The sequence below is a fragment of the Pseudogymnoascus verrucosus genome, assembly GCF_001662655.1.
Source record: "Pseudogymnoascus verrucosus strain UAMH 10579 unplaced genomic scaffold scaffold_22, whole genome shotgun sequence".
NCBI classification, from domain to species: domain Eukaryota; kingdom Fungi; phylum Ascomycota; class Leotiomycetes; order Thelebolales; family Thelebolaceae; genus Pseudogymnoascus; species Pseudogymnoascus verrucosus.
In genome coordinates this window covers 378,617-404,803 of record NW_017263673.1, presented here as the reverse complement: position 1 = coordinate 404,803, position 26,187 = coordinate 378,617, and the positions used below count along the sequence as shown (strand labels likewise).

Genomic DNA, 26,187 nt, shown 5'->3' with positions numbered 1-26,187 from the left:
CCCCTTCTGAATTCAGGGCTCCCAAGTAGTTTTAAAATAAGTATTTTATTCCACAATCTGTTCTTTATCTTGATACAATCAACTCCATCCCCCCACGATCAATCCCACGATCAATGCAACGATCCATGCAACCCCTCTACACACCCCCTAAACAAAGAGAGAAAGGTACAAGCTCGACGCAGCCGTCAACCCCACCACCGTCCACCCCGTCTTAATAACCGCCTTATTCGTAAACTGGCGTCCAGTATCCCACACCAAATGCCTAACCCCATTAAAGGCATGGAACGTAAACGGCACCGAGAAGAACAGCTTCGTCGCAACCTGCGCCACGATCGGCCACGCCGCGAACCCAGCCGCCAGCGACGCTGAGCCCAGGTTCAGTCCCAGAACCGGCGCGGCAAGGTACCCGATCCCGAAGAGGTAGAAGGTACCAGACAGCACGACGCCGGTGATGCGGTTAAACATCGACGCGTACCAGGTGATTTGAGGGCGGTAGATGCTCAAGTGAGGAGAGATGGGGCGGAGGCGGCGCTGCTCGACGAGGATCTTGTAGGAGTCGGCGGGGGTGAGGTGCTTTTGCGTTGCGACGGGGCTAAGGGTGTGTTAGTACGGGAGGAGCTCGGGGGCCCGCGGAGGAGGATAGGTGGGAATGGGCGTACCGGGTCTGGATCTGGGATGTGAGGGAGAGAGGCGCGGCGAGGTTCTTCGCTGCCGCCTGGGAGATCACCGAGCGCTGGGCGACTAGATGGGAGTTCTGTTAGCAGCTGTTTCCATGCGTGCGTCTGATCCCGGGATGGAGCATCGTCATTGCGTTGGGCCGGGGAATCACGTACAGCGCCTCAGCGCCTGCTGGGTAGCTCTCTGCGCAAGCATTGTGACTCAATTGATGGCTCGGGTTTGCGTTGCAGCTTCGATCGGACAATGGTAAAGGAGAGTTGCGCCGTGTAGTATAGGACTCCAATCAACACGCTGTAGTAGGAGGCTCGAGAATTCCCGATATCAACTGTTACCGAGGACCCGACTAGTTGACGATTGAAATATCTACGTTGTGATTGGCCGTAATGTTAGGGCCGTTTTCGATATCACGTGATCGTCGCTTCGGACCAGTGGTCTTATGCTTGAAATTCTCGGCGCAGGCTTGGGCTTCTTCTCTCTTCAACGAACATCAAAACATCGCTTTGCCGTCATTCTGAGGATAGGGCAGCAGCGATGTATTGATACCACTTTGGCGTTATGTCATTGAGGTGTCTATCTTTGTTCTGAGAGCAGATTGTTCTGTCGTTAATCTCCGACCAAGGAACTCTATTCTTGAGTCAGTTTCATTTTATGAACTACATCTAAATTTCCTTTTGCTGTTATATATCTACATAGCTTTAATATCATGCAATCGCCACACTCTATTCGTTCTGTCTTCTGGTCAGTGTGATTGTATATGCCAATGGTGCTTTGGAGACCGCATCTTCTCCAGGAGGATTCAAGGAGACAAATTTTCCATGCGCGTCGGAATAGTGGGGTCCTATCAACACAATTTATCAAAAGCATAATTTTATAAACGTGTCGACAAGTATTGATGGTGATAGATTTAGATTTTATCTCTTAATACCTACCACTACTAAATTTCTAGGACTCTGTTTGTAGTCGAAAACGGCTTCAACCCAGCAGTCCTTCACCAACCTCGGATGCTCCTTCAGGTACAGCCACCTATCTGTGACTATCAAACTCTCGACAACTCCAGCACTGAAAGCCATGAGACTCCACATTATGCTGAGTTCCTTCTTCCTAGGGCCGTATTTCTTTGCATATACCTCGATGTCTTCATCTGTCAAAGTCCCCATTTTCTCTGCAATCTCCTTCCCCCGTGCCGGATCGCGTGTAAGCTTCTCAACAGCACCCTTAACGTAATCCACAAAGGACACATAGCATCCTTTCCTCAACGAGCCAATAATCACTGGATCTGTACGGTCATTCTTAGGTGACTCCGACCCAGCATCTCCGCCATCATGAGGCGGCGGAGCTGCACTAACAACACCAGTATCGAGGAACACCTTCTGCAGCAACGCTCTGTAATAATGGCGCGTGAAGAAAGCATCACTTTCCTTCTCAGTCCAATTCTGCGGTGCCTGAACGGCCATCATGCGAGCAGTAATGTTCAGGCGGATTCCGTCTCCATTATGGGTGGCAACTCGCTCACTCATCGGATAGCCATGCGGATCGAATGCTGCCGACTCACGGTCCTTGCGGGCGTTCACCGGCTGGAGATTTGGGCGTAGGATGGGGTTCTTGAAAGTGGGTGGGCCGAGGCGCTCCGTAAGGAGGTTGTAGCAGCAGCCAACAATGGCGACTGCGTTTACCGACGGGTTTAAAAGGAGGGAGCGGATGCCGTGATGTGAAAGGTTTCCGCAGGAGTGGATGGATATTGTCATGAGGCTCGTTTTGGCAATGTCTCCTCCGTGGCAACATTGCTTTTGGTGATTGCCACCATCTTCGAGCCCGATAGCAGCCACAGAGGCAGCGAGATTCGACTCTACCTCCACATGATCGATTTGAGGAATAACTTCTGAAAGATCTCCATCATTCAAGCGCTGTTCGACATATTGAATAGACCCTTGGCCTTCTCCAGTCGTATATATAGTCGCAAGGTCCCTATATGGTCTGAAATCAGCCCCATTCTCCGTTGGTATAGTCTGGGACTTTGCAGCTATCCTTTCCTCCTTCTCCTTTTGTGTATCCTGTGATATATCATCGTCCATCTGCTGCCGATATATCTTCTTGTTCCGCATTACAACCTCTCTCTCGGCGAGGCTCGTAAATATATCCATATTCTTCGCCCCGTTGATATTGATCTCTCGGCCCTCCACTGCAATGATGTGCTTATTATACGGCGGATTCGCCAGAGCCCGGCCAAGGTAGTTCTGCCCACTGCCAAAATCTACATAATGAGTAATATTCTTGTTCGTTTGTATAGCAACGTCTTCGGCGAGACGGTCCACGTAGTCTGCGAAGTTGGTGACCTCGTGGATTTTCTTGGGAACCATTCCCACAGCAACATTCCTAGGTAATTTGCTCTGTTTGAGCTTCCTCGGGGTATACTGCCGTTGCAGGGAGTGCTTCCGAATGTCTTTGATGTATTTTATGAGACTGGGACTCGGGCCCGACACATTATCCAGGTCGTCTCGTATGAGCACGTCGAGTAATTCCATGGAACTGCAATTTGACAGCCATGAGTGCCATTCTTCTGGAATCACAGATTCGTAGAGCCCGGGTTCTCTGGTAAAGAAGTCGAGGATATGTACCCCGCCGCACAGGGTCTGGAATAGTGTAGATGTGGTCGCGAAATCCAGCAAGGAATCCACATATTCTTCTGCAGTATTAAACTCCGAGGAGAACGGGAGCGGCTTATCCGGCGCCATGATAACCTGGACTGCTTCACGAATGAAGTCTTCCTTTTGTAGTTAATCAGTAAGTTCTCTGAGGGGCGCATTCAAAAATAAATTTAGACCTGCCAATGTGTACCGCGGCAGTTCCCGCATTTACCGCAACGTCAGCCTTCCTGGCCGCCTCAGCCTTGCTTCGTGGACATACCAGGTTCCCATCTACGAGACTCAATCAACGACCACCACAATAGAATCTTGGGGGCTCATAGCCCGCTCAAAACTGGAGGATGATGTCGTCTATTAATGAGGAGGACCCATTCCTCCAAGTTCAAGCGTACGTCCCTCCTCGCTTGAACGAAACTCTACCGTACTAACCAACCTCCAGAGATGTCCTTTCCCAACTAAACACCACCCGACCCCTCTTCGCATCCTATCTCCGCATCCGCTCTCTTTCTCCAAATCCCAGTAGCCCGGAGGTTACCTCTGCGCGCGCGGAGCTCGAGTCATCCCTCTCAACTCTAGCCGAAGACCTCGCCGACCTCGTCTCCTCCGTCAAGGCAGTCGAGACCGACCCTCACCGATATGGACTCCAAATCGAGGAAGTGGTGCGGCGCAAACATCTCGTCGATGAAGTCGGCAATGAAGTTGAAGATATGCGCGAAGAGCTGTTAAAACACCTGTCTCAATCGAAGTCGCGTAATAAACTTCTGCCACCCGGCGTGGATGAGGAGCAGGCGGTTGGAGACGATATGTACGAGGAGTTCGAACAACAGGAGCAGCAGCGCATTATGAATGATCAGGATGAACAGCTTGATGGCGTGTTCCGCACTGTGGGCAATCTGAGGCAGCAGGCTGATGATATGGGTCGTGAGCTTGAGGAGCAAGCCGAGATACTGGAACAGGTCGATTCAGCGGCGGATCGTGTTGGGGGCAAGCTTCAAACTGGGATTCAGAAGGTGGGATGGGTTATGAGGAACAATGAGGAGACGATGAGCAGTTGCTGTATTGGGGTGCTGATAGTGGTGCTTATAATTTTGTTGATCCTTCTCTTGGTGCTGTAATCGGACGCTGTACACTGGGGGAGTCGGCGTTGGATTGAAGATTTTATATACATACTGCGGAATCAGAACATTGTTTATTCGTTCATTTCATTTAGATTACTTGGTTGGGATTAACCGTCTACGTAGACTGTCCTGGCACTGAGCCTGATTATAGCTACAATGGCTCTTTTACTTTGGGCAGACTCTAATATCACCAGGCGTCCACAACAGTAATTGAGTAGCACCCCTATTGGGGAAGTTTCCTGCAATGGGCTATGGTGCATTGTTGGGCAATTCGTAGCTCTATTATGTTGCCAACAGTAGGTAGGGTTGAAGAATCCTATAGTACTTCACCAAGTATTCAACACAATGGAAAGCTCTATGATGAAATTTGCTACTCAACAGCCTCGCGGCGAAAACGCTTCGAACACTATGCCTGATCATGAATCATGTAAAAGGTAGGTACGGATCAGAAGCCCGCATCATAAGTCCCTATCTACCATAAATCCCTACTGTGCTCACCGCTCGGAGCAAGGCCGAATAGAACCACCAATCCCTCCCTCATCATCAATCAATCAAAAAAAGAACAGATCGTTAACGTCGTCGACGCCTTTGCATCTCTCATCATAGCAACGCTGAGGAGCGTTTTTGCGGCAGCTCCAATAGTCCCAGCGTTCTCAGAATTATCGTTTCCCAAACTTTAGACTCGAGAGGCGCCGAGTTTCGTGCTGAAGGAACCATCGCTGTCCGAACTCCCATCATGAAAAAGCGTCTTGCTAGGTAGCGGACAACCAAAAAGGATATAATCCCAACAAAATCTATCGAAACAGGAATTTTTCAAGTCACAAGAATCTGGCATATGCATCAGCCACAAGTGAGCGGCATACACCAGAGTGGATAGATCATCGCTGGCTCCTGGAGCTGCCTACCGAGTTTTGACGATCGTGGAGGCTAGGTCTCCTCTCCCTCCGGTCACCATCTTGTAACTGCAGTGAGTCCAGGCGCTTTTGGTTGTCTTCCGTCATCGGGTCCATCTCATGTGAGGGAACGGCGCCGAGCGTGGCCACCCCGTTCGCCTTCCCATGCTTAGCTTGTTCCGCGAGAGCTTTCCATTTGTCCTCTCTAGCTTGCATACGTGCGTCCGCAGTGTTTTGGTGCTCTGTATACTCGTGGGAGCAGTCGTCGAATAACTGAGGGTTGATCTCCATAAATAGCTTCATGGCGTTATAAACCATGCCATGGATTGTCCTATAGTGTATTAGCGTTATCTCTAAGTTAGATGATCTAGATGGCGTACCTATTCCAATGGCCCTTGGAGTTCTCATAAAGAGGGGCGAACATAATTGGCAAAATTACCTCGACGTTGTCGCTGACAAGGTTGCAGAAGTATTCGTTGTTCCAGAAATATAGTGCTCTCTCCGCAACTTGAAAGTGGGGGCTGGCCACTGACTTCGCAAGCTGATGGAACAAAGGTTCTTGGACCTTTGCAAATTCGGCAGGATCCATAACCTCGAATATGTCCTCTACCTCATTCAAGAACATGACTTCTTTTGTGCTGTTAACCTTCGGCCAGTATCTCAATAGGCCCAAAACAACCTAGATCTAGTCAGTATACGATGGTGGGAGCTAATCCAGAGCCACTAACCTCTTCTGTTAGTGCAGCATCCTTTTCAAGGAACTGTACTATGCAGTACGCAAGTTGGGGATGATACATGCTGAGACTCTTGACTTTGTGCATCGGTAGAAGGACCCTGGTCAAGAAGAGCTTGTGCTCCTCTTTCAGGGGTAGGGCAAATCCGTTGATGATTGACCCGAGGATTTCCAGCAGCTCGGCGATTCCATTGAATCGTTCGGTTTCATAAACGAACTGGAAAAACACGTTGTTGATAGATCTTCTGATATAGGAGCGGAGATTGAGGAATTTTCCATATATCCTATGGAGAGTCGTCTTGAGGAAATCGCGTTCCCTTGGGTCTTCAGAGTCAAATAGCTCAAGCAGTTGGAGTACAAAGCTATGGTCGATGTATACCTTCGCAATGTTGGTGTTAAAGTCTTGGCTCTCGATGAATCGTAAAAAGAACTCATAGACAACTTGGATATGTGGCCAAGCAACTTCCAACACAGGCTCGTCTTCCTCGGGGTCAAAGGCCTCGCCTTGGGGGTTCATAGGCGGAGGTAGTGGCCGGAAGAGGTTCTTGTTGAACATATCCACGACACGCGGATACATAGCATCCGTAATGACCTGACGGTTGTTTGCAACGTAATCCAGAAGCTCATGGAGGGCCACGCGTTTGATCTCCTTCGATTTGATGTCGCCTGTCGCATCGTTGAAGTCGAAAATGACATTACATTGGTCAATTTTCTGCATGAACAGCTCTTGTCGCCTGTTTGGAGGCACTTCATGGAAACCAGGAAGCTTCTCTAACTCTCTAAGAGGAGATATGTCAAAGCGCGATGAATGCTGTCGCTTGGGCGTTCTGATACCTTCTGGTACATCCTTAGGCGTCGCTTGCAACCTGTCGAACACGAGGTTTTTTGAGCCCGCCTTCGGGGGTGCCAAATCGTGAGGCATTGTCTCTGCTGATCCTGGGGGCGGGACATGCTGTCTTGTGTTAGTAAAGAGGATCAACGCAAACGGAAGAACTGGGTTCATACCGGCGCACTAGGGCTGATAATCACGCTAGGTGGTAGTATTGGATGCCTGTTTGGTGTACCGGGAGCTGCACCACTCGGAGAATTTGAACCAAGCGTGTTAAATCGGTCCGCAGCTGGAAGAACCCCATGTTGTCCGCCATTCAGCGTGTTGGCGGGCGCTAGTGACGGCGAAGCTGTATGTCCGCTAACAGGAGTCCCTGAATCACCCGCTGGTAGTGGCTTGTTTCGTGGGTCGTTCAGTGACGTCGTCGAGGCAGAAGGGGTAACGCTTGGCGATTGACCAGCCTCTCTTGACGACCCAGAGGCCGATGGAGATGATGTGCCATCCTTCGGATCTTTATTTTTCTTGGAGGACTTGTTCGGGTCTTTCGAACGCGAGAGCTGGTCATGCTGAATGAGTTAGACATTCCACACCGGGATCGCTGCGACACTAGACAGAAATTAAGGATGATGAAAGGGGTTCTTACAACTCTCTGCCTGAATCCTTTCATCCTGGCTGTTATACCGGAAATGATACGCTGTCCAAGTTCTGGATCGGTTTCGCTGACCTGGTGGGGTCAATAATTCTTTCGGTTCTAATGTCTTGAAATGTTCGGCACAGGTCCAATGGTTCTCAGTGAGTTTAGAGGGCTTGTACGCTCTTTGAGTAGCAATTTGAGGGCAGAATAGATCGAGGAGACTGGGTTATCGGTTGTGGCCGGTAACCTAATTTCGTATAGTTATGCGACAGCTTAAGTAAGAGTCTCGACGGCCAACCTGTTGGTTTATTGTCAGCCCGCTCGGGGTGAGTCGTTGTCAAGCAGTGCAATCGAGATCAATTGATTGCTATGCAAGACTCACCTTTCACTGGGCCCCTTTCAGCTCTTGAATCCGCCGCGGTTCAGCTGCGAGATCTTGTGCTAGCAAGCGTTGTATGAAGCTCCTATGCCGACATCGGGAGCTTGTGTAGGGAGTTCTGGGCAAGGAGTCTTTATTCTGAAGACAAGAGCCTGCAGATAACGTAGTTGTGACTGCGGGGAAAGTGAAGAGTTGTTGGAGTTGCAGGGCAGGTGGCTGTTTACACCGATGGACTTCAGATGTGATGTTAACCCCAGGTGGGGTTGGCCAATGGCACGGTCGCATACAATAGAAGCGCCAGAGCTTACCACAAACGCTTGGCATCAACTTTATATGGCGACGCTTTATATTACGACACGCTTTATAGCTTCTTACAATTTATCACAGGACGACACGACAATAATTTATAATGCAATCTGGATTGTATATTAGCATGGTGCAGATATGAATGCTATTCCCCTATTTGCATTCACCGATCGTACGACTTATAGCTGCTCTGCTTTATTTGCTCCAGGTACCGAATTGTGGAGGTTCACGTGACGAAAGCATGACCTTTACCAGCCTTTGGTAAATCACCTTCAAAAGAGAATCAGATCCAATAGGGGCGAGCTATGGCTTCCTTTGGGTCTTCACCGGTCTATACCGTGCCGCGCCGAAAGGTTGTTGCTGTGGAGCACCCGATGGCAATCAACGATGTCGACAGTACCATGAAGACTTTTGGCAGAGGCGCGCCGTTAGCCCAGGTAAGCCAGGCCTTACTATCACCACATTTACTGGATCAATGAACAGTTATCCCGTCTGTCCATACTTCAGGGCTTTGCTCTTCTCAGAGTCCATAGCGTTCTGAAGCTTGATTTCATATTCTGTCAACAAACCCATAAACAGATTACTGACATATATCGCCAGATACTTGATGCCGAAGATTATGATGGTTGCCTGCCACTGTTTTTGCGCCCAGAGGACCCATCGTGTCCTCCCAATCTGTCACAAAATGCACCTACCAATAATGTGTTGCTGAAAGTCACCATCCCCAAGAGGACAGGCCGCAAGCGCAAACGGGGCTCCCAGGATCCTTTTGAGTACCACCTAGACATGCAGGAACCAGAACCTGAGCCAATAGCCCATGACGATCAGCCACCAGGGCTACTGTCACACTCACGACTTGATGATCCTAGCTATCTACAGAAGAGACTGAGAGATTGCCGTGGATATTATCACATCCAGCCTGTAGGCTCTATCGAACAGACTCATCGGTATAGGGGGCTCTCAGATTTCCACTATTCCACCACGCATGGCAACTATATGACAAAATTCCGTAACACTATTATGACCGGTGATCTGGATAAGATCAAACAATACAAGCTCGATCCTAGTCGCGGCCCAAAGCAAATGACAGAGCTTATCCCGCCTCCAACAATGACCGATCATCCCCTTCCTTTCAACTGGGGCTACCATCAAAATCCAACAATCAGAGTAACTACAGACCATCAGACTGGTAAGAAGACACTTATTAACCATTCCACCCCGGCGAGACTTGCCACCCTCTACGTTGCCCACGACATCCCAGTCACACCTTCGGGTCCAACGAACCCTCCGCCCGACGACCCCCTCCTCATCTCTGTCATCGAAGAGCTTCAGGCTGCTCTCGCTGAGCGCCCAATATGGACCCGCCGGGCGATCATGAACCGCATCGGCGCCTCCCCAGGTGTCTACCTCCTCAAGCCAGCGATGCAGTACGTGGGCTACCAATTCCGCGGTGGTCCCTGGCGTGACGCCATCATCCGGTACGGCGTAGATCCTCGCACAGATCCCAAATACCGCTTCTACCAGACGCTATTCTTTAAGATCTACGACGAGGTTGAGAAGGTGCCTGGGCAGCCTTGGACGGATATCAGGTCGGAGTATACACGGCGCGCGCAGGTTACAGATATCTCCCTCGACAGCCACATCTTCGACGGTACGAAGCTGTCGCTCGATGGCAAAATCTGGCAGGTCTGCGATATTACCGATCCGATGATTCAGCGCCTCGCATCGACGTCAACATTACGCTCAACCTGCGATCTCGAAGTCAACGGCTGGTACTGCAACGGGACATGGGCGAAGATCAAGGCCGTGATGCGGACAAAGATATCTGCAATCCGTGCGGGCAAGCACGTCCCAGACGAAGCCTTCGAGACCGTCCTCAAAGTCCCAGACTTCGTGGAGGAGAAAGCCAAGGCTGGCAAGGTTTCCATCCCGATGCCTGATCTGAAGAAAGTCGGTATTAAGGTGGGGGAGAGCGTGAACGGGGCGAGGAAGAAGAGAATCAGAATGGCGGCTAGGAGATGGAAGGCCGGCGGCGCGAAAATCCCAGGGTTGAGTGCTGTGCCTGAGGATATAGCGGTGACTGGCGATGGTAGTACGGCTGCTGAAGAGTCGGTTGAGACTATGACGGAAGATCAGAATGCGAGCGTCTACGGAACGGAGCAAGATTACGATGAGGATGAGATGATAGAGGAAGAATATGATGACGAAGGAGGACACGATGAAGATGAGGATGAAGTTGATTACGATGAGGCAGAGTCCGAATCCGAAGGTGCAGGGGATAGTGGGGGCGATGAAGAGGATGACATAAACTCTCCTAAATAGAAATGCAGAATGCATCAATAATAATGAGACGATAACAATAGAGAGATAAAGTATAGTTTCTATAGCTCTATTTTATATATGAACTCCGTCATACCACAGTAGTGTCGTCACAGTAACCAATAGCCTCATCCATTGAGCTGGGCCGGGTATTCCAGCTTACTAGACATATAACGCCAAATATAAACACTTTTGCTGCCTGTCACTGCATCTAGCTCCTCATCTTCTTGAGAGGAGGTGCCTCATCATCATCAGACAGTCCCTGGAACGATCCAGCCTCGTCGTCCTCATCACCAGACTCGAAGTCCAGGTCAGACAAGGCATCTTGTTCCTGTGCTTGTGCTAGATAATGTTAGCTCTATAATCTCTTAAATAGAAGATTCCTTGGAATGGGAGACTTACTGAAGTACTTGATCGCTCCCGGCCAGAGATCCTCAGCAATGGCAATGGCCAAGTCATCTCCATCGGGGAAGATCTCCAAGCTCATCTCCAGATCCTCCTGATCCTCCTGCTCCTCAGTCATTGGCTCATCCTCAGCCACCTTCTCGCCCTTGCGCCTAGCCGCCTCACGCTTGATAGCCTCCTTCGACACCTCCTCGGTCACTCTGCGACCAATGAATCCGAACCAAGAGAAGAACGAAAGTCCGCCCATACCGGTGCCCTCAATCTTCTTCATCAGGGCCTTCTGCGCATCGTTCGGCTCGCCCTTCTTCGACGAGGCGCCCTTGCCAGACTGCTCCACCTCCCATGCCTTGATCACCAGATCCAGCAGGCCTCCAGTGAGATCCTTGTCCTTCTTCCAGTTGATCTTGACGGGCTCGCTGACGAGTCCCGACCAGCCATCCGCGGCGGTGCGGTACCAGAACTTCTTCTCCAGGACCTTGTTCTCAAAGTACTCGTTCTCGGCGAACTCGAACTTGATGGCGACGGAGCGGGGGTCGCCGTTCTTGTCCGCGCTAGTGATCTCGAAGTTGTCGACGGAGAGGGAGGTGAGGGAGGAGAGGAGGAGCGCGGAGTCCGAGGGCTGGATGAACTGGTCGATATCCGGGGGCGCCTGCTCGAGGACTAACGGCCAGAAGTTCTCAATCTTGGAAAGGAGCTCGGCGCGCTTGACATAGAGGGGTGCGGTGAGCGCAACTTGTTGTCTAACTATGATGATTTGTTAGATAAGCTCAGTTCTCGAGTTTGGGAGTTGTAGAGGCATCGAATGCGCTTTGCGCCAGGGCAATGGGAAGGTAATCCTTGAAAATATTCTCTTAAAATATCAGACAAGGAATGCGATTCAAACTTACTTATCTCGGTCTCCGCATCATCAAACTCCTTCTCGATATCCGCCAACTCCTCGTACGAAACGGACGAGTTCTCGAGCGCAGTCGCCATGGCGGAAGAGGTAAAAGCAGCTTCTTGGGCCATTTTCGCAGATGTGTTTTATGATTGAAAGATGGTGGGCTGTGAGAATAGCTTGTAAGAATTTTGATGTTGCGAGGACGTGCGCGCTGGGCAGATCTTCGGGTGGACTTTTACTGGTGATCTGACCTGGATTAAGGTAGACCCCTGCTGCCGCAAACTGACTCTCGTGCGCGGGGCGTGCATTGGCGAGTAATGACGATGGGGAATAATGCTCCACCATGACGAATTGTGAGATCTGATATTTCAGAACTTTTAAAACAAATCCTTGCGCACAGCTCCTGAGAGCAAACAACAGGTTTTGGATAATTTGCGCAAATGTGGATCTTCATATCTTCGGGGTTACTAACTGCCTCTCTCTTCTGCCGGACAAATATTCTCCATATAATGTATGTATAATGTATATACGATGATAATATTCTTATTCTCATATTTTTATTAAACCCACTTGAAAATATTTATCACTAGAATAAGGAATCATAGTGAACGATAATGAGCATGTTTAGGTCAATTTATTTATGGAGTTACAATTAACAGAGTTTCATGGACTAATGAAAAATGCTGAACATGATATACGCGTGTAAATCTCATTAATCATTCACCTATGAATGCTGAATACCAGTCATTCAAACTACATAAACCGTGTCAAAACGCCGTATCCCACATGCGTTATTACATATCATCCTCATCACTCAAGAGCTCTTCCACCAATGAATCTCTGGGCCGCTGATTTCTCTTCGGCCTTGTGGCCAATACGCTCGTCTCGCCCAGCATTGATAGTTCACTTTCCTCACGCCCTTCGTTCAACTGCTCCTGGACCAATGCCCCGATCGTGTCTTCGTCTTGTTCATCGTTATCAACATCATCCTGCTCCACCGTCATAACTGTCCTCTCATCCGCATCATCCTGCTGTACCGTCGTTACTGTCCTCTCATCTGCATCCTCATCCTCATTCGCCTCCCCAACTTCTGTTTCAGGGGTTGCGCTGCCCCTGTCTCCTAGGGGGCTGCTCTTGGGACCCTCCTTCTGGGCCAGGTTATTCACGATTTTACCCAAGCTGACATGGATTTTGAACAAGGCGTTTCGTCCTGTGGCATCAGGAACGAGCTTATCCTCGACGGCGATGCAAACTTCATCATATAGTGCGCGAATCTTGTCTTCTGATGATGCCGCGGAAACGTGTACTTTCCCGAGGAGAGGTGCCAGTATTTTCTTCTCTTCCTCTGTGTAATTGTTAGAGACACCCAAGATAGTATGACTATGGGTAGACTTACTGGTAGCATTATTCATGCGTTCTAAAATATCACTCGCGAGATCAAGGTGCACGTCGCCGTTAACAGCCTTCTTCGCACCCTCATCCGCGAGACTCATTGAGTTTCCGGGAACGTAACACTTCCTTGGGTCGGTCCAATCGACAAGGTGCGCGCCAATGACGCTCAAGCTCACCATCTCAATATCCTCATCTTCATCGTCGAGAGATTCATGAATATTGTATAACACATGGAGAGCATCCACGGCAACGGACCTTATGCGGTCTTGATTCTCTTTACGGCTGTAACTGTACACTGGTAGGAAGTAAGAGAGTGTCTGACGAACTCCTTGGTTGCTTTGAGTAGAGGGATCGAAATATGCGACGATGAGGGTCTTGAGAAGATCGTTGGCAGCATCTGAGTCTTGGATGACGCGACCGAGAAGTAATTTGCAGACGGCCACAGTAGTAGCAGCCTGGACTTCTGGGCCCTTGGAGCCGTTCTTTAGTGCCTTGAGGTAGACCTTGAGGAGCGGTGGGTTGGATTCGAGAAGATGAGACCCGTGTTGTGTAAGAATATCCGTGAGAATCTGGAGGGCTGTAATCTGCAGGGCTGCATGGCCCTTGCTGAAGAAGTGCATGAAGAGGTTCAGGTTCTCCTCTGCCAATGACTATAATTTCCTACGTTAGATAAAGTTGCAGACTTATAGGGACAGGAGTAGAATTACCTTGTCTAGCAAAGAACAGAGTCCAAGGCACAACAGTCCACGTTCGCGAACCGGAGCTTCATGGCTTCGCACTGCCGGAACAACCAAATTGTTCAGCATTGCCACGAGGTCAACATTCTGCTGAAGATTTCCTTCAACATTTTGCAACATGCACTGAACGATGTGCAAGCACTTCATGTTTACCATGATCTCCTTAATGGACTTATCCTGAAGTTCTTCCTCACTCATCTCTGGCTTTGACTTCTTTGAATTGATTTCCGTGTCACTGACCTCTGACCTTGCGGAATGAAAGCTCTCATCGACATCTTCTTCAGCTGGTTCGTCCATAATAGTATCGTGAATGTCAGCGACAGCTTCAAGAACGATACTGACAAACTCTCGCTCTCCAGCCACGTCGCCAGCACAAATGCCACGAAGCGTCTCAACGATTAACTTGGTGGCTTCTTCTGGAAGATCTGGCACAGAAAGTGACTGGCGTAGTAAAGCAAACATTTTCCTCCGTCCAACTTCGTCGGAGTAGTCAAGCGTATGGGCAATGTGGAGGAGTTGTTCAACAATGAATTCCTGTTCCACGGTGTCTTCTTCCTCCTCATCCTCCTCTGGGGATTGCTGAGCAACCCTCTTCAGTGCCTCAACAAGGACATTGATATAGCGCTGGAGGTAGTATGCGAGTTTGGTCACTTCGGGCATCTTCTCTTCGACTAACGCCTCTAACTTGTTGCTGCCTTCGTTCCGGCAATAGTCATTAAAGCTTCGTGCCATAAATACGGACTCAGCGCTCAGAGTGTCCCAGAATAGGTTATCAAACACAACAGCCTCGCGATAATCCACTCTGCCTTCCCAAAAACCCTTCATGGCCTCAAGAGCGACACCATTCTCGACTCCTGAGTTGACGACATCGATGCGCTCTAGCAGCTCTTGGAGAGCCTCAAAGTTGGGAGGTGGTGCCTCGGCATCGGCTGCAGCTTCTTCTGGAATTCCCGCACAATCCTCAATCCATCTATCGCGGAAGAGTTTGCCTGCAGCTTTCCGGACGTTTTCATCACGGTCTCGGAGTCCCCAGCGCAGAAGCTTCTCACGCATAGCAAGAGAAAGATGGCGGAAGTCACCAAGAGCTGGAAGGAGCCGCGAGTACAGAGCTCGCCTTGTCGCCGGGTCTTGATCTCGCGCCCGCTCTAGCAAGTATGGAAGCGTGGCAGGAAGAATTGGCAGATTAACCAGCAGCGACCGCCGGACATCGGCGCTTGGGTCGTTTTGTAACACACCGAGCAGCTTCTCGAGCAACCCTACCCTGGACTCCTCATCACTATCATCTGAGTTGATTTCTCCCTCAGCCTCATTTCCAGCTAACCGGCCAAGAGCGAGTACAGCCTGGACGCGGACCATGGCCTCCTTATCACGGATTCTTTTGAGGAGCCCATGGCGCAACAGTTGGAAAAGGTCGTCATCCATGGAATCAAGAGAGTTGACCAGGTGGGAAATAAGTTGGGTAGCCCTAAATCTCACAAACTTTTCCTTTGCCGTAAGAAGCGAGAGCACTGTCTTCATGACTTGGGCTGTCAGCCTAGTGCTCGGCGTCTCGACTAACGCCCCCATATCATCATCCTCCATAGGGACAAGCTCATTGTCCTTATCATTGGCATGGCGCAGAAATAGGCCAATAAAGCGAATAACTCTTTCGCCTGCAGCCTCGCTCTTTTTCACAGGCATCACCCTTACGACACACCTGGTGACTTCATAGTTGAACTCATCCTCGTCGAAATCTTCTGCGCCGGTCTGTTTCTGCTTGCTTGATGGTTCATAGCAACATGCCTCCTGTATCTTTCGTAAATTGATCACCAGCTTGCGGTGGCCTGTGGTTGATTTCTGTGCATCGCGGAATATTGCGCATATCTGCGTTCGCAACGCTGTCTCTGGGGCATCCTCTGGTATCTCCACATATGGCGCAGATACACGCGATGCTGTTGATGCCCGTGTCGAATTGAGGGTTTGCGCCGACGATTTGTGAGACACTGCTGTTGACGTCCTCGCGGACCTGGTTGGCGCTACTCTGGCGGGCATTGTGGCAGGTATGTGGTGTTCTCTGTTTGGCGTTGCACCAAGTTTTGGTCCAGTGAGGGTTGTTTTCAATATATATATTTCGCGTCGTTTCGGCGAAGTTGCCAGTTGCTGTACTTGTCTCGCGAGGATCAAGTTCAAATTGTTGGGGGTTCGACGCGTCAGTCCTCGTAATTACAGCTTCTACACGGCTGCTACGAGAATATGTTGATGGTGGGTTGGTGCTGTTTACATTTGACCGGAAGCGGTTAGTGTTGTAGATTAGATAAGATCTAACCCCTGTCAATTGCGTGCTTTGAAATCTAATCGGCCTTCCACCCACCAGACCAGGAACAACCTCGGGGATTGCCGTGCGATCCTCGTCTTGTTGACAGTTTTCCGACTTCGGCAATACTGGCAAAACAGTCAAGATCGTGAGAAATCATGTATAGGCTAGGAGTAAGACGGTTCACTACGTCTGTTCGCCATGCGGCGCAGACAGCTGCACAGATGGAAGCCAAGAACCAGTATGGGATCCAAGTTTCCAAGGCCCAAGGCGTTGTCAAAGGTCTCGTTGGAGGTAAGATTTTACAATTGAAGGGGAAACGCCACAGTTTAAGCTGACAATCTATAGCAATTGGAAACACGCCACTGATCAGGCTCAACAAGCTGTCTGAGCAGACCGGTTGCGAAATTTTAGGAAAGGCCGAGTTTATGAACCCTGGTGGCTCAGTCAAGGACCGAGCTGCACTCTTCGTAGTCCAGGATGCCGAAGAGAGGGGATTGCTCGCGCCGGGCGGGACAGTGGTCGAGGGAACCGCCGGAAACACGGGCATTGGTCTCGCACACGTGTGCCGGTCGAAGGGCTATAAGTTGGTCATCTACATGCCTAATACCCAGTCTCAAGGGAAGATAGATCTTCTCCGACTTCTGGGAGCAGAGGTCTACCCAGTCCCCGCCGTGGCATTCGACAACCCGGAGAACTACAACCATCAAGCTAAGAGACACGCCGATCGCCTAGAAAACGCCGTTTGGACGAACCAATTCGACAATGTCGCAAACAGGCGCGCCCACGTCGAGACCACTGGACCTGAGATCTGGGCTCAAACTGGCGGGAAGATTGACGCATTTACTTGCTCTACGGGAACTGGGGGTACCTTAGCAGGAACTACCGCATACCTAAAGGCTGTCTCGAATGGCAAAGTCAAGTCTTTCTTGGCTGACCCGCCGGGAAGTGTTCTACACTCGTATATTGAGTCCGGAGGGCAACTCAAAGAACGCAGTGGCTCCAGTATAACTGAGGGTATCGGTCAGGGCCGTGTCACAGACAACCTGAGCCCTGATATCGAGTCGTTGGATGGCTCGCTGAACATTAGCGACGAGAAGAGCATTGAAATGGTTTACAGGTGCCTCGATGAGGAGGGCCTCTATCTCGGTGCAAGCTCAAGCTTGAATGTCGTCGCTGCAAAGGAGGTAGCCGAGAAACTCGGCAAGGGGCACACCGTTGTAACAATATTGGCTGACGGCGCATATCGATACGCCGATCGCCTGTTTTCCAAGAAATGGCTTGAGGAGAAGAAGCTCTTGGGCGCTATACCCAAGCATCTTGAAAAGTACATAGTTCTTCCATAAGGCTAAATATACAAGTTTGTAATATACAGTACACTACCATGTTATGACATGCAATCGTCAACCTTACTCTGCCGCGGCAGTCTTTTCGTACACCCAAAGCCCCAATCGCTCCCCTGAGCCTGGAGTTGACTTCAAGGTCTCAACATCCTGCGCAACTTGGGCAGATAGCTTGGTTTCCAGATCGCGGAGTTGTCTGGTAGTGTCGGAGCTTTCCCCAAGGACCGAAATCGCTGTCCTCACACCGAGGAGGATAGGCGCGACAGTTTGCAGCATAGAGTTACTCTCTACCTCCTGTATCCGTGCCGGGTCGATGTTCCCGGTTCGAAGCATCCCTTCTAGCTCTTTGTCTCGTAGGCTAGCCAGAAGACCCTTGGCGTACTTCTCGACACTGCCATTCTCGTCTTTACCCCCTTGATGCTTTGCGTTGAGAGCACTTAGCTCCAGGAGCAAGCCTATAACCTCCGGGCTTGTTCTTGGGTCATCAGAGTCAGCAACTCTTCCACCTGCGTGTGCCTTGTCCTCCATGAGGATAGCGATCTGCTCGGCCATCGAAAGTGCCTTCTTGGTATCTGCCTGGCTGAAGCCATTTGCCAGTGCAGAATACTGAATCCACCACACCACTATCTTGGCAATTTCTCGTCCGTTGATCCGGAACCCAGTCTTGGATACTCTCCGCGCGCTTTCTAGGACGACATCCTGGCGGCCAGCCACGCAAGCCATTCTTGCAAATAGCTCCAAGACAACATAGTCTGTCACACGACCCGCGGAATGAAGGCCCTCAAGCAGAAGGGGGAAGCTGTCCCAATCTTTCTTCTCCTTCATTAATCCTAGCGCCTCTCGTAACGCTTTGCGCTGGTTTGGTACATCCTTTGTCCTGTTTATGTGATTTAGACGTATTTCTTCTCCCCCTATTTCTACCGTCACTGGGATCGTCTCTAGGCTTTTTTTATGTTTGAAGGCATAGACGAGATCACGATGCTGTTTCGACAAATGCGCCGGTAGGAAAATAGTGTTGCGGAATTTAGAGATGATATTATCGAGTTCGGGAGATGATGTCGGTTGGAAAGTTGGGAAACCTGTGAGTCTTATTAGAAGCTACTCTACTCTTGTGTGCCTGCTGTGAGGCCTTACCATGCTTTTGATGCGGAAGTGAGCTGGTGAAAGTTCGGCGCTGGCCCGAAGCTGGGCCAACCGCGTATTGCGAAGTGCGCTCCAACCGAGGGAGCGCTCTCCTAATCGTGTTTCCAGACATATTCGTTGGTTGACAAAGTAAATATTGTGCAATCCCTGACCTTTCAGAACTAAACCGAAATTGAAGGTCTGGAGCCATAAACTTATATGGCGGGCGGTGAGTAAATATCGGCAGTATCGCCTAAATTAGTCGAGCGCATCGCGAACATTTTGAAGGGTGGACGAACTTAACCGCAGTGAGCTCAGACAAAGGCAAGTCGTCTTGTCCAGCCAACACAATGGCCTCACTATTTACACCGACAATGCGTCCGCTGAGCTGCCTGAAGACGCTCCTGCGGCAAACCCGGCGGCAGAAGATGATTGCCAGGTCGTTGACAACATACCGTAAACCGGACCTAAACCGAGGTCTTCCGCTGGCAGCAGCTGTGGATGCAGGAATGCCCCATGGTAAGCTTTCCTTCTGTGAAATCTCACTCACAGTCATATATCTCCATCAATTGGAGGCCACAATGGTCACTGCAGCCGACTAATACTCTGTAGTCAACAGAAAGCTAAAGGCATACCCGCCTCCTCCTTCTCCGGCAGCCAACTTTAAGAACCCAATTGGCGACCTTCACGCAGAACAAATTTCCGTCCTAGACCCTACTGGGGCACGCACACAGCTCTTCAGCAAAACCAGCCCCGAGGCAGCCAAGGTCGGCGATATTCTTCTCGTTCGCCAGAAGAACGGCGATCCATTCGCAGGCGTCTGCATCAACATCCGCCGCCGAGGCGTCGACACTGGCATTCTCCTCCGCAACGAGCTTACGAGAGTTGGCGTGGAGATGTGGTATAAGATCTACTCGCCAAATGTAGAGGGAATCGAAGTGGTGCAAAGACGGGAGAAGAGAGCGAGACGAGCACGTCTGACATACATGCGGAAGCCCAAGCACGATATGGGAAGCGTCCAGAATATCGTCCTGGCATATCAGAGATCGAGGTTGGGAGCACGATCCGGCGATAACAAGGGCGGGAAGAAGAAGGGAAAGGGAAGGAAGTAAGGAGCTGAGATGGTGTATAAATATGTATATGTATACAAGTGGCGTTCAAATGTCGAAAAATTATTTGATTAATTTACACTGGCAGCTGCAGAAGTGACCAAATATTATCTTTGATCGATAACCATGACCTCACTTGAAACCTTTGGGTAGCACCGGTATTTTCGGTGAAGTATCTTCAATAGGAAAGAGCGATGCTGATGCCCAGAGTCGCACTTGCCATAGCAAAGGTGGTCGAACTATATTTACACCGAGTTGGAAAATAAGATCTAAACTCAACTTCAGGGGTGCTGTTCGAATCTGGCCTCGGTATCTACGTCTATCCATCATACCACTGGCAGAATCACTGGGTTAATAAGGGGTCCATCGTGTCGTCCGTCATGCCACCTGGGAAGTTAGATTTTCAAATCCACGAACGCTACTTCCTCCTTAAAACTAATCCTCCTCCCTCCTTAAACTCGAAAGCATAATCTCCACACCATCGGCATCACCATTACTCCACCGTTGCCGTCACCGCGTCCACCATGCAGCCCCCTCAAGACCTCCCCCTGACGATGACCCTCCCATGGACGGAACGGAAAGACTACAGTCGTAGCTTCTACAGCCTCACTACTCTCGCCGACAGCTTGACCGCGGCCTCCTCAAGAATAGACGTCACATCCCTCGAAGAATCCACCGTTGGCATTCACCCGCCCCAGATGCCCACGGAACGGCGCGCTCCTGGGCCACGTCCTTCATTGGACGAACACGTGGGCCCTGGACGGGGAAGGAGACCAACCTCCGTTATCGAATATTTCGGTATCGCGGCTGTTTTGCTCATTGTGGTGATCCCTTTTGGGTATCTAGGGTATAGAGCTATTTTTAATGTTTAGTTTTACTGAAGATTGCCTGAGTACCTAATCCCGCTGATCGTCACCATGGATTAACGCCGCTTTTTAGTCAAGATATGGTACTGAGACTGCAGGAATTGTGCAAAGAGTGTAGGCATTTGCAGCGTGATGGAAGTGAACCGTTTTAGAGGCGTTTTTTCCCAGTTGATGGCGTAGAAGGTGGTCAAAGGGGGAACAAGCAACGGAGTGTACTATACCATACTAGATTCTATATGAAGGTGGAATTAAGAGGGTTGAAATTATATTGATATAATTTCACGCCTCACCCATTGCATTGCATTAAACACAGACACAGACAACGATCTATGTGAAGCTCGTTTAAACGCTATATAGTCGGCATAAATGACGCTGTTTCCGCACCGGATACTCCAGGCTATTCTAAACCAATTGAGAAGGATCCTTCTTTGCCACCCTCTGGCTTCGACTCTGGATAAATCCACTGAGATCTCCGACAGGAAGCTGAATTGGAAAATCTAAAGCTTCGAGTAGCTGCGAGAGCAGGAGGTACCAACCACCAAGTGCGGAAACAAAGGCAATTGCGCCAGCAGCCTGTATATCGTAAAAAATACCAATTAGCTAGCCATCACTAAAGACGAAGGATATATTGAACAGTGATAATTGACAGGGGGACCCACAATATTGATGTTGGCCGCAAGGTCTACGTTTCCTTGAGCTATCTGCCAGTGACCCGCAGTCAAAAGACCCAAAGAGGCGACCAAGAAGAAAAATATAGTGGCGAAGACAATATTTGTGCGGAGGGAGCAGATAAAGTAGAAGACGCATAGGAGACCCATGAATAAAGGAAAGAATCCGAAGGTGGCATGGAATTGTTCCACATTGGTTCCATAGGCTGCACTGGCATTAAAGGACGGTGTAAGGGTAGTCGCAAAACTGAGGAAGAACCCGCCTTGATAATAACAGAATGTTAGCATTGTACATTAAAAAGGTGTGCTGAATGAGAAACAAGGCGAATGATTGTAGACTATAAGAATATTTCTTACCGAAGGAGGTCAGAACAACGAAGGGAAATGTGTTCCCAAGGAAAAATTCGAGGACACCTGCAATGAGCTGAAGGGCACCCCCAAACCAATAGTATGGCCCTCTGTTATAGAATAGTTGTTAGTGGCGTGTAGACTTTGTATATACGGGGAATTGAATCGTTCTTGGGCGAGAATTACATTTCGGCAGCGCCGCCTCCTCCTGCGCCTCTCCAGCCCATTAAGGCACAGCACAACGGCGTCAGGGCTATTACAAAGCCAGTAAGACCCCTAGTGTTAGAGTTAGATATGCATATATAGCAGGATTAGTTGGGTTTGTTCAGGGAAGACTTACAATGGTGTAGGATTGGCAAATTTCAAGCGAAGGTCTCCTTTGACCTTGTTGGGAGGCGTAAGGTACATCTTTTCGAATATCTCAGGAGTGATAACAAAACTACCGGCAGTCTGGATGCGACGAAGAGTATCATCTTGGATTTCAGCATGAGTATGCCCGGCATCTCTGCTGTTTGAGAAGTCCTTCTCCAGACGATCTTTAGTAGACATTGTTGTAGTTGGCTCGTAGTAAAATAGTAAGGATTTGTGATTGCCTGGCAAGCCAACGAAGAAAACACTTATAATATAGCTTTGGGACGTATAAGTATAAGGGATAAGATGATGATATGATCACTCTTCTAGCATAAGAAAAGAAAAGACTTCACAATGAGAATGGGACAGGCAGATCTTATAAAATGGCAACCCCTATTTATTAGACTTCAAACCTCTTCCCCACGATTTCTCTCCTCTAGCAGGTTTATTATCCCTACCCCGCAATAACAGTTCACTAAGGCGCTTCCCCATGGGGTTGCACGGCACTTGAGATTTGCCATGATGTCAACTAAGATGTTATGGTCTACTCACATCTACTCTCAATAATCCCTAAAGCTTGCTTGGTACAATAGGGCGGCTGTAAGCGGTATAGCTCTGATACCAAGCCGGGACCGAATTCGGACCGGGTTCGGTACAAGGCAAGCCTCCCTTTTCCCGGGATTAGCTCCATGTGTCCCCACGTCCTAGACCGAAATAGAAAACTACATCGAGATCTATGTGGATACCGCTCTACCTCATAATCCGGGGTGCTTTAAGCTGTATTTTACAAATTAAAATTGAAAATACGTCGGCGACCTAAGTAGCTTAGATTCTAGGGGAATGCACTTGGGAAGGTAAGGTCTTCTGAGGTGTCTGGCACAACCATGAGAAGCAGCATGATGCCGTTACTAATTAAGCATATATAGGTACAGGCAGTAATAAAAAGTAGTTTCATAGCATCGTCTTTAATGATGTTTATCAATTGTAGAATTATACAGAATATATACTTGCACTTCCTTTAATGCAACTATCTTATCTGCCTAAAGCCAATACGCCACCCTCGCATGCATATTCTACATCCCCTGTGTGGCTTTGTGTAGAGCTATACCATATCCCGATCCCTCTGTTGTGTTTCGTTTGGCAAGAAGCAGAACTGTAGAGTTGAAGACTCATTCATCCTCCTATTGCCGGTAAATCAAAAAGTTCCGAAACAATATTAGAACTGAATGGACTCTCACTGTCATCTTCTCTGATGTGCTGGGATATCCCACTTAATTCGTTAGATGGGAAGCCCGTCTCCGTGGAATCCCAGAGTTCAATCGTTGCTCTGTCAAAAGTATCAGTTTCATCGTTATATCCTCGACGTGAGGTGTCAGATGAGATGAACATGGAATTATCTTGACGGAATTGCTGTGATAAGTTGCACGGTCTTTCTCGCATGAAAGAATCTCCAGGAACCACAGTAGAGACACAATTAGACAAGCTCGGGAATTCCATAGACTGAGTTGGCTTTCGTGGCCGAGATGGATTAACGATCCATCCTGGAAGTTCGCCTTCAGACGGGTATTTGCCCGTGGATAGCGCGTAGTCTAGGGAAGCAGAGAGCCTAAAGTAAAGATTTGGTTGTGTATTGACAAATTCAGTCCAGCTCTTTGGAAAAGCAGACGGAGTTCTTAATACTGGCAGGCTTGCATTGGAAGAAGCAGTATTGATTGAATGAAAGGCGGAACTCTCTTCGAAGTCCACCTGTTGTAGAAGCTTGGTTATGATACCAGAAACAATACCCACAAAATCAAAGCGATGGCCACATTGTTTCATGGTCTCTTGATATACACTGAGTCGCTGCTGTCGGTTCGCCTTTTCTGACTCCGTTGACGACAACCTCACGTCAAGGGATAGTAGCGCTAGAGGGAGTGCCGTGTATGCAACTCTAGTGATGCCTTGTTGTTAGCCTTGTGTACATTTATCTTCTCATGTTTGAGGGCTAGATCAAAGAATGAAGAGTGACTAACAGGCTGATAGGAAGGTAACCAACAAGACACAAGGTCACTAGGTTAGTTACCTTACCCGTAACATTGATAATGGCACGTTCGAGTTCGGCTTGTGTCGTTTTCAGCTCTTGAGTAACTTCCGTTGCCAAGGGTTGACACTCAGTTAGAAGATACATAGAATGCTGACAGCGTGCAATCTGGGCCGTGCTAATTGGAGAGCGACGTTAGAAAGTTCCCGGACTTGATAGATGGAATGCTCACTAATAATAAATACTTGTCAAGTCTGCGAAGAGCGTCACTGAATTGTGCAATGCTGCGCTCTTACCTGAGCCTAGGGTTAATCGGCCCTTAAATGTTTCCATCCATTTCTCTAGGTCCTTCCTGCTCTCCTCCATCTTAATGCGAAGCTCGGAAATTTGAGCTGAAGTTGGTGATGCTGGGATTATAACTCCGTTCGGAGGATATAATGTCATGATAGTTGAGGTTACCGCTATAGCAAAGTGGCACTGAACGATAAATATGTTTGCCAGAAGAAGTTTCGTCTCCGCGTCATAGACAAGGGATTGCTCCATCTCCCCCGAAAAGTCTTGCTCTGCGACCATATCTTGACTATTATCAAAATGGGCTGGGGTGATCTGGAGGGGTCGTCGAACCCCCAGAGCAATTACCCTGTCTCGGAGCACACAACACCACCAGAGACGTTTCTTGGTGCTTATTTGATGGCTGCTCAGACCAGGGAGGCGATTGTAGAGATGTGCGTTATCGGCTCGAGCATTCTCGATGGCAGTAGACAACCATGATGTATTGATTTTCTGATCATGAGGGGTGCTTCGAAGCGATAGCAAAAGTGACGCTTGAGCGATTGGAGCAGATCGAATTTCGGTACGAAAGTTGTAAAGTAGCTACGATGGTTTAGTTTGTGTGGTGCTTAAGCCAAATCAATGGAAAGCACCTACCCTTGCTCGTTCATGAAGTATCTCTCTTGCTGTATAGTAATTGTGAAAACCACAAGCTCGTATTGTATTCAAAGGAACAAACTTATATTTAGTTAGCAAATTCCGGGCTAGGTTCGGATGGGGAGAGGGTTGCCTACTGTAGCTGTAGCAAAGAGCATTGCTTGGAATAGTAGCAATGATATCCTATGAGTCCCTTTATTATCATCCTGCGTGTTCGAATACATGTCCCAGAACTGTCCTTCATCTAAGAGTGGTGTGCAAGGATGGACATGAAGGAAATAATGTCGTATAAACTGGTCGAGATGACGGCCACTAGGAACGTGTAAACAGCCCTTTGACTCCAAGTATCTTACATCATTTGGGGCTAACTTTACCAGTTCCTTCACCTCAAGAAAGGGGTAGTAAGAAAACGTAACACTAGCATTAAAGGTTAGTTCTTGAGAGAAGGGTGAAAAGTCCCCTATGTTTAGTGGAATAGTTGATGGTCGAAATGGAGACCTCTGCTCTTCGGTCTGGGGAGAGCAGCCATACTCCCCGTAGAGACTATTGGAAAAAAGGTTGTTTTTTGGCGATGTAGGCAAGAACATGTTGTCGTCGCCTTCTATATAGGCTTCCCATGGATGTAACTCTGTTAAAGTTTCGACACCTATTGGAGCTGAAGTTGTCAAGGCTGCTGAAGGAGGAGGCGGAAAAGTAAACCCTAGAGCTTGAATTCTTTTCTTTGGCCGTCTACAAAAATATGAGATCAGCTAAAGGAATACCTATTAAAACGAAAGATCAGTGATGGAATGACAGACCTTCCGGACGAGGTCCGTACAGTGCAGATGTGGTGATCCAGCCGGCAGTTGGTACAAGGAATGCCGACCAGAGCAGTGTCGCATCGTACTTTTCGGTCATGACACAAATGACATGCAATGCGAGCCCGTTTTCGCAGGGGCCAGTTGCTGTCAGAGGTGGATTGCATGTCGGGCACAGGTAGTGTAATTTAGGCACTGTTGGCAGAACAGGCTAGGTAGACCAGTTTCCCAATTGAAGTATATAATAATCCTTTGGCAGAGGATCGATTATATCATTCTTGAGTTCAATGCGAAGAGAGGATGCGGAAAGGGCGCATTGGCTTAACCTAAAAGATGGGGTCACAACGTTCCTAAGGCAAAGGCGGGCGGGGAGACGTGGGGTAGATAAAGGCGGGGGA

The 26,187-nt window shown here is 49.0% G+C and overlaps 12 protein-coding genes across 12 annotated transcripts; 4 read left to right on the top strand and 8 right to left on the bottom strand.

Annotated features, from left to right (window-relative positions):
* Window positions 1–15: 15 nt before the first annotated feature.
* Window positions 16–1,017, bottom strand: VE01_05411 (uncharacterized protein). Its single transcript, XM_018274875.2, has 3 exons — window positions 834–1,017; window positions 660–741; window positions 16–592 (listed from the first exon to the last, which is right to left on the bottom strand). Exons 1-3 carry the CDS (start codon window positions 871–873, stop codon window positions 148–150), a joined length of 567 nt encoding a protein of 188 aa, XP_018130264.1. The 5' UTR covers window positions 874–1,017; the 3' UTR covers window positions 16–147.
* A 386-nt stretch (window positions 1,018–1,403) lies between these two features.
* On the bottom strand, window positions 1,404–3,499 carry VE01_05410 (uncharacterized protein). Its single transcript, XM_018274874.2, has one exon. It carries the CDS (start codon window positions 3,408–3,410, stop codon window positions 1,590–1,592), a length of 1,821 nt encoding a protein of 606 aa, XP_018130265.1. The 5' UTR covers window positions 3,411–3,499; the 3' UTR covers window positions 1,404–1,589.
* On the top strand, window positions 3,378–4,810 carry VE01_05409 (uncharacterized protein). The gene is made up of 2 exons (XM_018274873.2): window positions 3,378–3,708; window positions 3,760–4,810. The coding sequence occupies exons 1-2, from the start codon at window positions 3,662–3,664 to the stop codon at window positions 4,433–4,435; spliced, it is 723 nt and encodes a 240-aa protein (XP_018130350.2). The 5' UTR covers window positions 3,378–3,661; the 3' UTR covers window positions 4,436–4,810.
* On the bottom strand, window positions 4,691–8,146 carry PPP2R5D (Serine/threonine-protein phosphatase 2A 56 kDa regulatory subunit delta isoform). The gene is made up of 6 exons (XM_059463699.1): window positions 7,910–8,146; window positions 7,537–7,825; window positions 7,070–7,450; window positions 6,060–7,016; window positions 5,712–6,010; window positions 4,691–5,662 (listed from the first exon to the last, which is right to left on the bottom strand). The coding sequence occupies exons 2-6, from the start codon at window positions 7,558–7,560 to the stop codon at window positions 5,317–5,319; spliced, it is 2,007 nt and encodes a 668-aa protein (XP_059319703.1). The 5' UTR covers window positions 7,561–7,825; window positions 7,910–8,146; the 3' UTR covers window positions 4,691–5,316.
* A 127-nt stretch (window positions 8,147–8,273) lies between these two features.
* On the top strand, window positions 8,274–10,629 carry TFC1 (tau 95 subunit of transcription factor TFIIIC). Its single transcript, XM_018274871.2, has 2 exons — window positions 8,274–8,649; window positions 8,813–10,629. The coding sequence occupies exons 1-2, from the start codon at window positions 8,518–8,520 to the stop codon at window positions 10,532–10,534; spliced, it is 1,854 nt and encodes a 617-aa protein (XP_018130270.1). The 5' UTR covers window positions 8,274–8,517; the 3' UTR covers window positions 10,535–10,629.
* Window positions 10,565–12,009, bottom strand: VE01_05406 (uncharacterized protein). Its single transcript, XM_018274870.2, has 3 exons — window positions 11,824–12,009; window positions 10,934–11,680; window positions 10,565–10,873 (listed from the first exon to the last, which is right to left on the bottom strand). Exons 1-3 carry the CDS (start codon window positions 11,942–11,944, stop codon window positions 10,743–10,745), a joined length of 999 nt encoding a protein of 332 aa, XP_018130269.1. The 5' UTR covers window positions 11,945–12,009; the 3' UTR covers window positions 10,565–10,742.
* A 504-nt stretch (window positions 12,010–12,513) lies between these two features.
* Window positions 12,514–16,179, bottom strand: VE01_05405 (uncharacterized protein). Its single transcript, XM_018274869.2, has 3 exons — window positions 13,916–16,179; window positions 13,213–13,858; window positions 12,514–13,161 (listed from the first exon to the last, which is right to left on the bottom strand). The coding sequence occupies exons 1-3, from the start codon at window positions 15,974–15,976 to the stop codon at window positions 12,611–12,613; spliced, it is 3,258 nt and encodes a 1,085-aa protein (XP_018130344.1). The 5' UTR covers window positions 15,977–16,179; the 3' UTR covers window positions 12,514–12,610.
* A 131-nt stretch (window positions 16,180–16,310) lies between these two features.
* CYS17 (Cysteine synthase 1) lies at window positions 16,311–17,632 on the top strand. Its single transcript, XM_018274868.2, has 2 exons — window positions 16,311–16,532; window positions 16,587–17,632. The coding sequence occupies exons 1-2, from the start codon at window positions 16,397–16,399 to the stop codon at window positions 17,582–17,584; spliced, it is 1,134 nt and encodes a 377-aa protein (XP_018130343.1). The 5' UTR covers window positions 16,311–16,396; the 3' UTR covers window positions 17,585–17,632.
* On the bottom strand, window positions 17,532–18,871 carry VE01_05403 (uncharacterized protein). Its single transcript, XM_018274867.2, has 2 exons — window positions 18,716–18,871; window positions 17,532–18,660 (listed from the first exon to the last, which is right to left on the bottom strand). Exons 1-2 carry the CDS (start codon window positions 18,834–18,836, stop codon window positions 17,648–17,650), a joined length of 1,134 nt encoding a protein of 377 aa, XP_018130346.1. The 5' UTR covers window positions 18,837–18,871; the 3' UTR covers window positions 17,532–17,647.
* Window positions 18,872–19,016: 145 nt separating this feature from the next.
* Window positions 19,017–20,121, top strand: VE01_05402 (uncharacterized protein). Its single transcript, XM_018274866.2, has 2 exons — window positions 19,017–19,222; window positions 19,316–20,121. The coding sequence occupies exons 1-2, from the start codon at window positions 19,054–19,056 to the stop codon at window positions 19,813–19,815; spliced, it is 669 nt and encodes a 222-aa protein (XP_018130345.1). The 5' UTR covers window positions 19,017–19,053; the 3' UTR covers window positions 19,816–20,121.
* Window positions 20,122–21,080: 959 nt separating this feature from the next.
* Window positions 21,081–22,243, bottom strand: VE01_05401 (uncharacterized protein; the record flags this gene model as incomplete). Its single annotated transcript, XM_018274865.1, has 5 exons — window positions 21,081–21,251; window positions 21,338–21,609; window positions 21,704–21,804; window positions 21,881–21,970; window positions 22,035–22,243. 5 exons carry the CDS (start codon window positions 22,241–22,243, stop codon window positions 21,081–21,083), a joined length of 843 nt encoding a protein of 280 aa, XP_018130348.1.
* Window positions 22,244–23,008: 765 nt separating this feature from the next.
* VE01_10785 (uncharacterized protein) lies at window positions 23,009–26,127 on the bottom strand. Its single transcript, XM_059464236.1, has 6 exons — window positions 25,790–26,127; window positions 25,130–25,721; window positions 24,993–25,073; window positions 24,298–24,938; window positions 24,058–24,243; window positions 23,009–23,975 (listed from the first exon to the last, which is right to left on the bottom strand). Exons 1-6 carry the CDS (start codon window positions 25,954–25,956, stop codon window positions 23,219–23,221), a joined length of 2,424 nt encoding a protein of 807 aa, XP_059320219.1. The 5' UTR covers window positions 25,957–26,127; the 3' UTR covers window positions 23,009–23,218.
* Between the last annotated feature and the right edge of the window lie 60 nt (window positions 26,128–26,187).

Excerpts from the sequence above, each read along its gene's own strand:
- VE01_05411 (XM_018274875.2), bottom strand. The coding sequence starts at position 873 with ATGCTTGCGCAGAGAGCTACCCAGCAGGCGCTGAGGCGCT. Across the intron at positions 742-833 it reads CCAGCAGGCGCTGAGGCGCT|TCGCCCAGCGCTCGGTGATC; the intron begins GTACGTGATTCC and ends ACTCCCATCTAG. Across the intron at positions 593-659 it reads ACATCCCAGATCCAGACCCG|CCCCGTCGCAACGCAAAAGC; the intron begins GTACGCCCATTC and ends ACACACCCTTAG.
- VE01_05410 (XM_018274874.2), bottom strand. The coding sequence starts at position 3,410 with ATGGCGCCGGATAAGCCGCTCCCGTTCTCCTCGGAGTTTAATACTGCA.
- VE01_05409 (XM_018274873.2), top strand. The coding sequence starts at position 3,662 with ATGATGTCGTCTATTAATGAGGAGGACCCATTCCTCCAAGTTCAAGC. Across the intron at positions 3,709-3,759 it reads CCATTCCTCCAAGTTCAAGC|AGATGTCCTTTCCCAACTAA; the intron begins GTACGTCCCTCC and ends ACCAACCTCCAG.
- PPP2R5D (XM_059463699.1), bottom strand. The coding sequence starts at position 7,560 with ATGAAAGGATTCAGGCAGAGAGTT. Across the intron at positions 7,451-7,536 it reads AAGGATTCAGGCAGAGAGTT|CTCTCGCGTTCGAAAGACCC; the intron begins GTAAGAACCCCT and ends CAGCATGACCAG. Across the intron at positions 5,663-5,711 it reads TCCAAGGGCCATTGGAATAG|GACAATCCATGGCATGGTTT; the intron begins GTACGCCATCTA and ends AATACACTATAG.
- TFC1 (XM_018274871.2), top strand. The coding sequence starts at position 8,518 with ATGGCTTCCTTTGGGTCTTCACCGGTCTATACCGTGCCGCGCCGAAAG. Across the intron at positions 8,650-8,812 it reads GAGGCGCGCCGTTAGCCCAG|ATACTTGATGCCGAAGATTA; the intron begins GTAAGCCAGGCC and ends ATATATCGCCAG.
- VE01_05406 (XM_018274870.2), bottom strand. The coding sequence starts at position 11,944 with ATGGCCCAAGAAGCTGCTTTTACCTCTTCCGCCATGGCGACTGCGCTC. Across the intron at positions 11,681-11,823 it reads TGATGCGGAGACCGAGATAA|TTAGACAACAAGTTGCGCTC; the intron begins GTAAGTTTGAAT and ends AAATCATCATAG. Across the intron at positions 10,874-10,933 it reads GGGAGCGATCAAGTACTTCA|CACAAGCACAGGAACAAGAT; the intron begins GTAAGTCTCCCA and ends AACATTATCTAG.
- VE01_05405 (XM_018274869.2), bottom strand. The coding sequence starts at position 15,976 with ATGCCCGCCAGAGTAGCGCCAACCAGGTCCGCGAGGACGTCAACAGCA. Across the intron at positions 13,859-13,915 it reads TCTGTTCTTTGCTAGACAAG|TCATTGGCAGAGGAGAACCT; the intron begins GTAATTCTACTC and ends AGGAAATTATAG. Across the intron at positions 13,162-13,212 it reads ACGCATGAATAATGCTACCA|AGGAAGAGAAGAAAATACTG; the intron begins GTAAGTCTACCC and ends ACAATTACACAG.
- CYS17 (XM_018274868.2), top strand. The coding sequence starts at position 16,397 with ATGTATAGGCTAGGAGTAAGACGGTTCACTACGTCTGTTCGCCATGCG. Across the intron at positions 16,533-16,586 it reads TGTCAAAGGTCTCGTTGGAG|CAATTGGAAACACGCCACTG; the intron begins GTAAGATTTTAC and ends GACAATCTATAG.
- VE01_05403 (XM_018274867.2), bottom strand. The coding sequence starts at position 18,836 with ATGTCTGGAAACACGATTAGGAGAGCGCTCCCTCGGTTGGAGCGCACT. Across the intron at positions 18,661-18,715 it reads ACTTCCGCATCAAAAGCATG|GTTTCCCAACTTTCCAACCG; the intron begins GTAAGGCCTCAC and ends TAAGACTCACAG.
- VE01_05402 (XM_018274866.2), top strand. The coding sequence starts at position 19,054 with ATGGCCTCACTATTTACACCGACAATGCGTCCGCTGAGCTGCCTGAAG. Across the intron at positions 19,223-19,315 it reads GGATGCAGGAATGCCCCATG|TCAACAGAAAGCTAAAGGCA; the intron begins GTAAGCTTTCCT and ends AATACTCTGTAG.
- VE01_10785 (XM_059464236.1), bottom strand. The coding sequence starts at position 25,956 with ATGCAATCCACCTCTGACAGCAACTGGCCCCTGCGAAAACGGGCTCGC. Across the intron at positions 25,722-25,789 it reads GTACGGACCTCGTCCGGAAG|ACGGCCAAAGAAAAGAATTC; the intron begins GTCTGTCATTCC and ends ATATTTTTGTAG. Across the intron at positions 23,976-24,057 it reads GGTTACCTTCCTATCAGCCT|AGTTGCATACACGGCACTCC; the intron begins GTTAGTCACTCT and ends AGGCATCACTAG.